The 13055-nt window shown below is 45.3% G+C and overlaps 1 protein-coding gene across 3 annotated transcripts in view; it reads left to right on the plus strand.

Annotated features, from left to right (window-relative positions):
- CRTC3 (CREB regulated transcription coactivator 3) overlaps positions 1-13055 on the plus strand; it is a 103428-nt gene that overhangs the window by 58035 nt on the left and 32338 nt on the right. For all 3 annotated transcript variants that reach the window (XM_055417867.2, XM_055417866.2, XM_088829608.1), the window contains exons 3-5: positions 1160-1279; positions 10601-10662; positions 12178-12240. In XM_055417867.2, the coding sequence (XP_055273842.1) occupies positions 1160-1279; positions 10601-10662; positions 12178-12240 (245 nt within the window). The remainder of the gene's footprint in view (positions 1-1159; positions 1280-10600; positions 10663-12177; positions 12241-13055) is intronic.

The following is a 13055-nucleotide window of genomic DNA, read 5'->3' on the forward strand; positions in this document are numbered from 1 at the left end:
TTAACAAAGTACTTTGGATTTATTGACCATGACTTTATCTTGAATCTGTTTATATTTTCATTTGTGCCATTTGGGGTATGGTGGGTTGCGTGTTTCCCATTAGTATTCAGGTACTATTCTTTTTTTTCTCCTTGACTCGGAGTCACAAACTCAGACGTCTAACGTAAGAAGTCATAAAAGTGGTCTGGTGTCCCGCTTGCAGAGAACAGTTACTCTCAATTTTAGTTCCCATTGCCATGTGGAAAGTTGGGACCAGTGTGGCTAAAACGTTCAGACTTTTCACTAGAAGCCCCAAAAGTTTTTAAACATTGCTGAGTCAATCAGAATTTTAAAAAAGGCAGTGTGTAAGCCAGTAGTCCCCAGTCCATCCGTTCCGTTCCGTCACTCAGTCGTGTCCGACTCTATGTGACCCCGTGGACTGTAGCCTACCAGGCTTCTCCGTCCATGGGATTCTCCAGGCAAGAATACTGGAGTGGGTTACCGTTTCCTTCTCTAGGGGATCTTCTGGACCCAGGGATTGAACCCGGGTCTCCCGCATTGGAGGCAGACGCTTTAACCTCTGAGCCACCAGGGAAACCCCCCCCAGTCCATAGGGTACCCCATTTTTCTCTGGATGCTGTGTCTGTGTTTCTGCATGTCGGATGCCATAGGTACCCACTTCGTTTCTGTCTTAAGCATACCTTTTTTTCATTTCACGCATACCTCCTTGTTACTGGGATTCTGTGTATAAATTTGTAGTCTCCAAATTGTGACAGTGTTTAAAAAGTCATTCTTTCAACTCCCATCTTTACACACTAAAGACTCATTTATTTTTTTAAATATTTAATTTATTTTTTTATTTGGCTGTGCTGGGTCTTAGCTGTGACATGCGGGATCTAGTTCCTTGAGCAGGGATCAAACCCCAGCCCCCTGCATTTGGAACTCAGTCTTAAGCACTGGACCACTAGGGAGTCCCAAGACTATTTTAAATTATTCTATAATTATGCAGACACAGCTCCATGCTGCATTTGATTCACCTTGACTCAAGGCAGAGTCACAGACACCAGTAAAACTATAAAGTCAGTCTTGTCATCTGTTGTTGCTAAGAGTTGTTGTTCTTGGTGGCAAGTGGCAGTGTCACGGTCACAGGCCAACCAACTCTTCTTCATTCTCTCTGCAGCCGGCGTTCCACCCAGCTGACAGTGTGCGAGGGACCCGCCACCACGGGCTGGTGGAGAGGCCGTCCCGGACTCGCTTCCACCCCCTTCACCGACGATCCGGGGACAAGCCGGGACGACAGATATCCTTTTTCATTGTCTGAGGAGAGGATAAGTTTTGAAATGTTTGAAAATGTTTCAGGATTTATTTTCCCAGTAATTTCCCTTTGGCCTCCAAATCTTCGTTTCATCTGATGAATAGAAGCAATAAACCTAAGTGAGTTGGGAACTAGAAATATTTCTGCACCTAAAAATTGAAAGGATCCCTGGAGTTGTTTACTTTATGAAAGTGTCAATAAAGTTCCATCTAATGAAGTAACTGTACATAAACAGCCTGTCATTCAGCCCCATTGCAAGGCCTTCTCAGCATTTTCTTCAGACATTGACAAAATCAGAATTAACCCTGACTTTAAACTAGGTTAGATTTAGTCGGTCACACTAAAACAGACACATTTTAGGTGTGTCTGCAGATAGGTGATTTATGTTTATTTCTGTTCACACACTGACCTGCTGCTAGAACTTGCGAAAGAAATTTTTATATAATTTTCTATTTAGGGAATTTCAGACTCAATCAGTGACAACTAAAATACGAAGCTGGTATTTAGGAGAATCTTGCATAGTGATATTTGTTCACACCAAATCCTATGCTGTGAAGTAGGAAGACAGAAAAGGAGGTTGTGAACTCATCGGACAATTTTATTTATCAGGCTAGAGCAGGGCGTAGTCTGGGGGTCCAGCAGTGTTCCCAGGGCTTTGGGAAACAGGCCTGAGCTGAGATTTGCGGGAGAGGAGACAGGTAAGTATTCCAGGAGAGTCTGCACTCTGCCCTCGTTCTTCTCACCCGCAGGGCTGGGGGGAGGCAGGAGAGGCAGGGTGAGTCTTGCTGCAGAGCTGGGTTCCTGGCAGTGACGGTAGGGTTGGCTTCGGCAGCCTAGAAAGCAGGAAGTGGGGGCAGGGCTCTCGTGTTTACCGAGCACCTACTCATGCCAGGCACTGTGCTAGGCAATTCATAATCATTTAGATGAACTCAAAATTTACTGGGCAGTTGCTTTTTTAACCCCCATTTCCCAGTAAGGAAACTTGAGTGTCAAAGTTACTTGCCCCAAATTCCACAGCTGAGGCTTGAAGGGCCCAGATTCAGCCCCACGTCAAGCTGACCGACCCCCCAGTCTGGGCCCCCTTCTTGCTCCAGTGCTTAGTCGCCCCCAGGACCACACTCAGGAGAGACCCCAGTGGAGGAGGTGTGGGGACACAGAGGAACTCCAACTGCTTGTCTAGCCCTCAGGCTTCTTGCAGTTTTTTATCAATCTGAGGTGAGGATAAGGACCCAAATGGATGTTTACTTCTCCCCTCTCCCCACCCAGGGACTCCCCACCCAAGTCCACCAAGATACCTTGACTTCTGATATCATGTGACCATTATCAGAGCAGGTGAAAATGATAACTGATTTTTTCCCTTTCCTTTCTGTGAGGTGGGAATTCTACCATTTAACCACCAACACATCCCTCAAATTCCTTTCTGGAATGTATCATAACTTTTACATAGAAATGCAAAAGGGAAATGAGAATGGAGGTGGTGGTTCTTCAGCAAATTCACACACGTGTAGGTGGTTGTCCATTGAACCGTTGTCTAAATTGCTTGGAATTTTCTAGTAAAAGACAGTGTATTTCTTTGCTTGATGTGACTAACATTATATCTTTTCCTAATTTCTCAGTTCCCTCTTTCTCTCATAGATGTTCTCTCTAAATATTTTAATACATATAGATATATTTATGGCTACCTCAGATCTTTTTTACAGCAAGTATAGTCTAAATATCTGCATATAAAATTTTTATTTTATTTTGGCTGCACCTTGCTACTTGCGCGATCTCAAATTCCCCCACCAGGGATTGAACCTGCCCCCCTTGCAGTGGAAGTATGCAATCTTAACCTTGACTACCAGGGAAGTCCTCCTCACAGCTATTGTTTTTTTTAACTTTTTATTTTGTATTGAGCTATAGCCAGTGAGCAAGCAATGTTGTGATAGTTTCAGGGGGACAGTGCAGGGACTCAGCCATACATATACATGTACGCATTCTACCCCCAACCCCACTTCCATCCAGGCTGCCATATAACACTGAGCAGAGTTCCCTGTGTTGTTCAGTAGGTCCCTGTTGGTTACTCATTTTAAATACAGCTGTCTCATAGCTTTTTTTCCTTTGGCTGTGCGGGCTTTCTCTAGTTACAGCAAGTAGGTGCTCCTGTCTAGTCGCAGTGCACAGCCTTCTCCTTGCAGTGGCTTTTCTTGTTGCAAAGCACAGGCTCTAGGCACACGGGATCCAGTAGTTGTGACACATGGGCTTAGTTGCCCTGCAGCATGTGGGATCTTCCCAGACCAGGAATCGAACCAGTGTCCTCTGCATTACAAAGTGGATTCTACTAGACCACCAGGGAAGCTCTCATAGCTTTTTAAACTAGAAGAATATCTGGAAGAGGAGGAGATTGAGGAAAAGCAACAGAGAAAAATGTTCATTCACTTAAAAACAGTTCATGTCAGGCACCATTTACACTGTGTGGATGTAATGGCAAACAATCACGTACTTCTGCCCTCTAGTTGCTCACAATCTAGCGGGAGAGACTCAGTGTGGCGACTGCAGGTGCCACCGCCTGGAGGCTGTGCAAACTCAGCGTTGCACAGCCTGAACCAGTCCTGGGGGGTTAGAGAAGGCATCCTGGAGGAAAACCTGAGGCTTGAAGGATAGGTAACATGTGAGAGGACAGTGTTTTTATTTATTGAACAGGTATTTTCACAGAACCCCTTCTCTGCACAGGTACTGTTCTAAGCGCTGGGGACTCAGTGGTGAGAGAGACAGTGGTGGTCCCTGCCTTCCTGAGTGGGCGATGTCAGACCGCAAACAGGTTAAAAAAATTATCAAAGCAAAATAATTTCAGGTGGTTTTAAGTGACAGAGAGGAAGACACCACTGGAGGGAATGTTTCAGGCAGAGGGAATAGCTTGTGCAAAGTGCCAGAGAGGGAGACTTCACTGTGTGTGCAGGCAACTCTCTCCTTTCAGGCAGTAAGTCATAGGCTCTATAACTTGACCATGTATCCGGGTCAACTCATGAGAGCAGCTGCAAAGCAGATCACCTCCTAAGGGGAGGAGAAGCAGGAACCAAGTAAATATATGGATGGCTTAGAGTTTTTCATCAGACAGCACACATCTGATTCACAGACTATGAGACGTCTCTCTCTTCAGCACTTAACGGGGGTCCCAGGACTGGACATCTGCTGACTCAGAATAGTTCTTTAGTGTAGGTCTGCCCATGAATAAGCAGTGAGTCTCCTTTGAGGAATCGAGGGACCTTAAGCTCCTGTGTTCAGTCCCTAAGTCATGTCTGACTCTTTGCAACCCATCAACTACAGCACGCCAGGCTTCCCTATCTTTCACTCTCTCCTGGAGTTTACTCAGACTCATGTCCATTGTGTTGATGAAGCCATCCAACCATCTCATCCTCTGTCACCCCCTTCTCCTCATGCCCTCAGTCTTTCCCAGCATCAGGGTCTTTTCCAGTAGTCGGATCTTCATATCAGGTGGCCAAAGTTTTAAGCTCCTAGTAAAATGTAAAAGTAGAATGATTTTGTGTTGAAGATATTAAAATATGTAGAAAAGATGGAGAAGAGGGCTGCAGTGCCATCTTTCCTTTCATGGCCTACATTCATTTTATTTTGAGATAATTTGCTTAAAATGGTTGCCTTTCTCACCAGTCTGTTACCTCCTGAATGAAGTTTTATCATTTGAAAGGATTAACAGTGGTTTGAATCTTTGTTGGAACAAAGAGAAAACGTGTACCCAGAATTTCTTATTCTAACTGTTTCTTGGCTTGGGTATTATTTTAGATGGCGGGTACACTGGCTTAAGAAGAGGTCGGTCTCATGATACAGTGATTGTAAATACAATGAACACTGTTAACAGTGTGGGCAGACACAAGCAGCAGCACGCCGGCACCAGGGTATTCCTCCTTCGGTGGGCGGCCATGGTCATAGAGAAGGCCGGCGCAGTGTGCTCTGAGCTCTGCCATGGGCATGGGGCCACCACAGGCAGAGACCAGGGCACTGCCCAGCTGAGCTCCGGTCCAGGCCACACTCAGGACAGAGGCAAGGCACTGACTGGTCCCCGACTGGGGATCTGGACTTGAGAACTCAGAGGAGAGGCCCTCCCGCCTTCCTGCAGCTGCTTGTGTCCTCAGCAGCCCTTCTCACTCCTCAGCGGAGCAGACGTGTACCCCAGACACCATCCTGTTGAGTTTCCAAACTATTAACATAAATTTACATATTTATTTGTCATATGATCTCAGACCTGAGGGTCATACATATAAGAGAAGGAGGACACACTAAAGACTCTTAGAAGTGCCTTCCTCTCAAAGAGCTGTGTTTTTAGGAAGAGAGAAAAACAAATGTCTAGAAATTTTCTGATTTATATTGCCAGCAAGGTTGGAGCGTGTGTTGCATCTGGAAGACTAGAATGAATGATCATGATGACACGTCTTGAGATCCACTAAAGCTAGGAGTGGCTTTCCTCTTTGGAGCAGGCCTTGCTTTGGTTCTGTTCATACAAGGAGATGAAAATGTTAGAACATTGGTTTATAGGACAAAACTGTTTCTTCGAAAACTGTTTTATTTGAGAAATGTTGAACTCTGTCTCCTCTGGAAGCTTCACAGTTTTATATTAGAGAAACCTGGCAGTTAAGAAGCTTTAACCCAGAGTTTCCAAATCTTACTTGATCACTAAACCCAGTTTTTACCTGCTGCTGCTGCTGCTAAGTCACTTCAGTTGTGTCCGACTCTGTGCAACCCCATGGACTGCAGCCCACCAGGCTCCTCCGTCCATGGGATTTTCCAGGCAAGAGTACTGGAGTGGGGTGTCACTGCCTTCTCCAGTTTTTACCTAACACCCATTAAAGATTTCCATCTCAAAGGGAATGCAAGTTTTTAAAGTTTTAAGGGGGAAAGAGTCAGACTTCAGAATTCTACCCATCTCCCATTTGTCACTCGTGTGCTGAGGGAAACAGGAAGGCATCTTCATACACACAAAGACCAAAAAAGATCTCGTTCCCGTACCTCCCTTCATGTGTGACGTGCACATGTTTTCTAGCAGGACGTCATTGGAAGCCAAAGGGCAAGAGGAAGTTGAGCGATGGTGAAGACATGGTTAAGAAACTAGAAGGAACCAAATGGTGACTGGTTTTATATATTAAATCCAGCCCTGACACCTGTCTCAGTGAGTGTGGGTTCTACTAAGCAGACCTAGAGTTCAGGAACCCTGCCAACCCATCCTGCATGGACGACCACGGGCCAGCCCCACAGCCCCAGTAGAAAACGGGGTTCCAGAGGAGAAGAGAGAGCCTGGCGCCCCAGGCTGCTCCTGAGCCCTGCCGCAGTTCCTGAGCCCTGCCCCAGGTGCCCTTCCCGCATGGGAACAGGAAGCCAAAAGAAGAACCGGGCCATGCAGCCATGACTAGGGAGCCCGGGGAAGAGACAGGGTGGGTCTCGTGTGGGGTTTCTAAGGCTCACTGACCCCACCCATGTGCAGGGAAACGGGCCACAGATGTCCTGTCTCGTCAACAGAAGGGCAGAACGTTCTCGGTGACTGAGGCCTTCCCCTCTAATGTTATCTGAACTGAGAAGGAACAGGAGTCCCTTGTGGGTGGACTGGGGCAGGAGTGGGGAGGAAGGATTCTCCTCCACAGAGCCGCAGGGACTTGGGGAGCGAGAACAGCCCAGGGTGACTGACACCTCCACCTGAACACCTGGGTGGAGGGCGCCCCCCGTTACTTATGATGGACTGGAACACGAGGAGGAGATGAGAGGCAGCGTGACGAGTGGGGTTGGAGGTAGAGTTTGGGATGCCTTGGGAGGAGAAGCTGAGTGAGGCAGTGGGAAGGGCGGGCTTGGAGTTCATGAGAACTGTGGGGAGCTGGAAGTATGGATTCACGAGTTACTGGACTGTGGGTGATGGATGGAGCCAAAGGCGTGGATGGGACTGAGCATGGCAAGCACGGAGGGCGGAGGAGGGGGCTGCCTCTCAGAGTCTCCTCGGGTGCTCTTCCCAAAGTGGCTGCACCTGGAACCTCCCTCCAGCCTCCCACCCCACTCCCACTCTACATGGTACCCACGATACCGAGCCTGTTCTCCCCATCATGTGCTTTTGAGAGCAATGCAGGCAGATGTGGGCTGAAAGACTGTGAGGCCATAGAAACTCTGGGACCATTAGGGTTGCAGGCAGAAGAGGAAGAGCCAGAAAAGGAGCTGAAAAGCAGTGCACAGGGGGATAAATCAAAAGATCCATTATAATGTGGATTGTTTTTTGACTTAGGTTTAACTAAAGTGATGGAGGCTTTCCTGGTGGCTCAGATGGTAAAGAATCTGCCTGCAGTGTAGGAGACCCAGTTTCAATCCCTGGTCAGAAAGATCCCCTGGGGAAGGAAATGGCAACCTACTTCAGTATTCTTGCCTGGAGAATCTCATGGACAGAGGAGCCTGGCAAGCTATAGTCCATGGGGTCGCAAAGAGTGGGACACAACTGAGCGGCTATCACTTTCACTTTCTTTCAAGGTGGTAATGGATGAGGGGCTGATCTGGCTTGTTCTCCCTGTCACCTAGGCTGCTCTTCTGTTTGTTTCCTGGCAACTCACAGGCATTCTAGAAATGTTCATTGAATTGAATGGTAAATTCTAGTTTACAAATAAGGGTATTTTTTCTGTCTATTTAGGATGTTCTTCATGGCATATTAGTACTGTGGAGTGATTTAAGCCACCTGAACAAAGTTTTCTCAGATCTTCAGAAGAGCAAATAAACATTTTCTAAGCTGCTTCTGTTGAATTTAGCTGTAAGCTACTGACATGAGGGGCAGTAAAGCAGACAGTATAGCACCCGCCTGCAATGCAGGAGGCCTGGGTTCAATCCCTGGGTTGGGAAGACCCCCTGGAGAAGGAAATGACAACCCACTCCGGTATTCTTGCCTGGAGAATCCCAGGCACAGAAGAGCTTGGTGGGCTACAATCCATGGAGTCACAAAGAGTCAGACATGACTGAGTGACACACACACACACACACGGAGTCACAAAGAGTCAGACATGACTGAGTCACACACACACACACACATGGAGTCACAAAGAGTCAGACATGACTGAGTCACACACACACACACACTGACATGAGTAGGCTTCCCTGGTGGCTTAGTGGTAAAGAATCTTAGGTGACATGTACCAATCCCTGGTCCAGGAAGATCCCCTGGAGAAGGAAATGACATCCCACTCTAGCATTCTTACTTGGAAAATCCCATGGACAGAGGAGCCTGATGGGCCACAGTCCATGGGGTCGCAGCGTTGGATATGACTTAGTGACTGAACAACAGCAACACCTGACATGAGTGATCACTAACATTAGGGCATCTCTTGATGCCAGTAGGTGTTGGGTTTTGAATATCCATTAAGTGAGATGTGAATGGTGAGAACTGGGAGAGCTCAGAGGTCACATGTTTAACGTTTGATGCCTCAGCCCCGTCATATTAAAATTTCAGAAATTCACCACGTTTCCACGTTGTTGATATGTATCAGAAAGCTAACATGCTGACCTACTCCTCAGCATTGAAATGAACGGTTTGATCGTTGTACTACTGTTACACCACTGCGTTCTGATTTGTTTACAGGTTCTAGATAAGTGGACTTAATGACTTTAAAGGTGGCAGTGTCCTGAGAGAAGTGGTAAATTTCTGCTTCAGAATTAAGTATTTCTGGACAGAGGTTCATTAAAATCTGCTGAAAAGAGAAAGACCCAGTGCCTTCTCCCTAGTGGTTCTGCCAACTAAGATACTGCCATTTTTCCTCTCAGAGGCATTCTTGTTTCTTCTTCACCTTTTCCTCTTCTGTCTCCTACTGTGGTCCATTCCAACCTGTACTTTGTATGCATGCGTATGTACTAAGTCACTTCAGTTGTGTCTAATTCTTTGCAACCCCATGGACTGTAAGTCCATCAGGCTCCTCTGTCCATGGGATTTTCCAGGCAAGAATTCTGGAGTGGGTTGCCATGCCCTCCTCCAGGGGATCTTCCGGACCCAGGGATCCAACCCACGCCTCTTATGTCTCCTGCATAGCCTAATAGTTAATGTTGAGGAAGCGTCTGGTCTCTCTTCTGAAAGCACCTCTGTTATATTGCATTGACTAAGAAATCAGATTAAGAAATAAGGTAACTAGACATGACCACACTAGTACACAGGAAGTGAAACTTGTGATCATAGTGCTTCTGTCAGAGGAAACATTTCATTAAGAGTTCATCAGTGTCTATATTTTACTAATGCAGGTTCTGCCTGCATGATAGTTCCTTCTCCATCAAGGCCCCCATTTTCTCCTGAGCCTTAGATGTTGATGGCTTCTTTTATACAGAATCACCGAAGATGAGTTGGTGATGGACAGGGAGGCCTGGCGTGCTGTGATTCATGGGGTCGCAAAGAGTCGGACACGACTGAGCGACTGAACTGAACTGAACCGAAGATCACAGGAGAATAATATGACTTAGAATGTTTTGAGAAGGTATTCTGAGTATAATTAATTAAATTAACCAAATGGTACTATTGCACTCAACACATATACTGTAGCATCCCATCTGTTTTTCCCTGTTTCCATTTCATCTGGAATGTGTTCTAAGGCAGGCAAGACCCAGTGAAGAATACAGAATCCATAAAACGGGGCCCCTGACCACCGAAGGAAGTTCACATTTCTCCACAAACCTAACGTAGCTCTCTTTGGGTTATAAGAAACAGGAACCCTCAACTTGAAGAAAAAGGAAATTTATTGGCTTATGTTACTAGAAGCCCAGTGGGCTAGATCCAGGGCTCTGTACAGTAGCACTAGACTCAGCATCTGGGAGGTGCCACCTCTACCTTGACTTCCAGGGAGAGAAACCCAGGCCCACATGGTCCCCAAGCTCACCACCTCAGCTGGGTGCAGTTCTTTCTTCCCCTGTTTGTATCATAGCCCATCCCTGAACTAGTCACAGGGGGTTAAGTGACCTTGAATGGAAATGCTGGGTGTGGGTACATTCTGTGGGACAGGGAGGCCTACACAGAGGGACAGCCAAACCAGGTTTCAGGTGGGGGTGCAGGCAGTTCTTGATAGTAAAAGAGGTTGAGCACGCAAAAAAAAAAACAACACCCTACATGAATCATGCAAAGATGGTGCTGGTTAGGAGATAGAGGAATGGACTTTTCCAGAGGAAGTGGATAAGCCAAAGTAGGAGGAAGAGCTGTCGGGTATAGAGATAAAGATAAAAACTGAAAACTCAGCAGTTGAACTCTGCACGACTCCAGCCTCTTAATTCTGCCTCAACTTCCCCTTCATCTGAGTTTTCCTTGATTGAAATTTCTACTTCGATGGTAGCACGCTTGGAGCAAATTACGCCTCACAGCCCCTGGATGAGAGTTGGCCCAGGTAAGCAAGTCATATTTTCAAACATATGATGGGCATGTGCTGTGCTTGGACAGTCTCACTTTATTTTACCCACCTCAGATGTCATTTTAGAAATTTCTAATCTAAAGCACAGACTCTTGTTTTCTCTTATAAAACTTAAGTCTCTCCACATATAATCATAGACTTATATGAAAGTCTAAAATTAAAAGTTATTTAAATCAATCTGGGTCTTCATTTCAAAGACCAGATAGAAACACATTAAGAATACATTGACCAACATAATAGTCTGATTTGGTATTATATTTAAATATATAAAGGTGTCATGGTAAGCTACTGAAAGAAACAGAGGCAATAGTAAGCTCCTAAAACAGTAATTTGCATAGTGGATTTGATTTAGGGTCTCTTTGAGTATTTTTATATGTAGAGCATATATACCAAAAAAATGAGTATTTTTTGGAATAGTACTGAAGGTGACAGAATATAGAGTTAACTGAAAAGGATATTACATCCAGTGGATGCATGGTATCATTTTCAGATCACCTGGTCATATTTAAGAGGCATTTGAAATGGACATGTTGAAAAATTTTAGCTCCCTGGATTGAAGTCCCTTCTCCATCTATTCTTGGGGCAAATACTGACAGCTGTGGATAATGTAGTGAGGACCTGGGAAAGGCAGGTATGAAGATGGATAACAGTGGGCCCCTACCTCAAGTAGGTTTTTAGCAACCCTTAAGAATCTTGGGATCCATGATTGTAGAATAAACACAGTATCTTATTTTAAGTCATAAAAGCGTTAGGCAGTCCATTGTGTCCAACTCTCTGCAACCCCATGGACTGAAGCCCGCTAGGCTCCTCTGTTCATGGGGATTCTCCAGGCAAGGATACTGGAGTGGGTAGCCATTCCCTTCTCCAGGGGATCTTCCTGACCCAGGGATCAATCCTGGGTCTCCCTCATTGCAGGCAGATTCTTTAATTTAATCATAAAAAGATATTTCCAATTTGAGATTGTAAAAAATTTGTATTGAAGAGAAAAATGTCTTATGCTTTCTAGAGCATGAGGATTAGTTAGAGTAATATTTTCAGACATTGGATTACTGTAGCAGTTATGTTCCTCTTTATGGACCTCTGTGGAGGAGTGCAGCATTTCTGTACCAGGGTTTGCTAGGTGTCCCCTGTGCACACACTCGGGGTATGTGATGAGGGGTAGTTTTTCACACATCTGGAATAAGATGTCACATCCCCAGAGAGGAGTTGGTCATGGATCTGAAATATTTCGAAAGGCATTCAAAAGTGCTTGTTTGCCGTTTAAAAAAAAGACCAAAAACCTCCTTGCATGCCCAGCTGGCTCATTTGCTCGCCCTATTCGCACGAATTTCTGATAGTTTTTATCAAAGAAGTTAGAAATCACAGGACCTGGAGAGATCAGCTGTGCAGCTGGGTGAGTAGAAGGGCTGATTCTCAAACCCAGGCCTGAGGTTTCCCTTGCTCCTTGTGGACTGAACTTCTTTTCTTTTTATGTTATTCTGGTTTTTAAAGGCAGCAGCCTCCTTGGAAGGAAGAGAAGCACCCTGGGTTCAGGCTAACATCTGCACTCAACAGGTACATAGCTTGTTCTCTAGTAGAAATAAACTTTAAAGAAGGCAAATCACCTTGATGGTTCTGCTGCTTTTTAATCTATCATCTGTTTGCCAGAGTACTCTTATATCGATGGGTTGTGTTTATACTAAGTATTAAAAAGAAAGCAACCTAAATCTCCCACCATGTAGTGAACGTCTGCTTAGGACAATGTAGCTGTGAGAACATGAAGTCTGAGTGAATGACAGAATTTGCCTGCTACTCTGTGTCCTTGAGCAAGTTGCATAGCTTCTCTGCGTCTCAGTTTACTCATCTGGAAAAAGGAAGATAACAGTACCTACATCAAGGGATGGTGGCAAGGATTAAATAAGATACATAAGAAACACAAGGAAGCATAAGCGTTCAGTAACCGTATTAAACCATCACTTCAAGCTTGACCCCAGTGTTTAGGTCATTCTGTTCAATCCTGATCACAGAGTTACAAATGACTTGTCCAAGGTCGCTTAGCTAATATGTGATGGAACTGGGATTTAAAAAACAAAAATTTAGTCCAAAATTTTAACGTACACAAAAGGGAAAAGCGTTACAAGAATTCCATGTGCCCATCTTTTAGCTTCTGTGTCTACCCCTACCCGCTGCCCTTCCCACCCTCATCCCACCACCAGCCAGATAGAGTATTTCACCTGCAAATATCTCTAACAGTATAAGCCTGATAGGAACCTTTAAAAAACAAAAACATAACTGCAGTGCCATTATTCCACTTAACAAAGTTAACAGTAATTCCTAATGTTATCTAATACCCAGTCTGTATTCACATTTCCCCAGTTGTCTGTCTGCAT

The sequence above is a fragment of the Moschus berezovskii genome, chromosome 21, assembly GCF_049115385.1.
Source record: "Moschus berezovskii isolate FMDL1 chromosome 21, NW_MosBer_1.0, whole genome shotgun sequence".
Lineage (NCBI taxonomy): Eukaryota > Metazoa > Chordata > Mammalia > Artiodactyla > Moschidae > Moschus > Moschus berezovskii.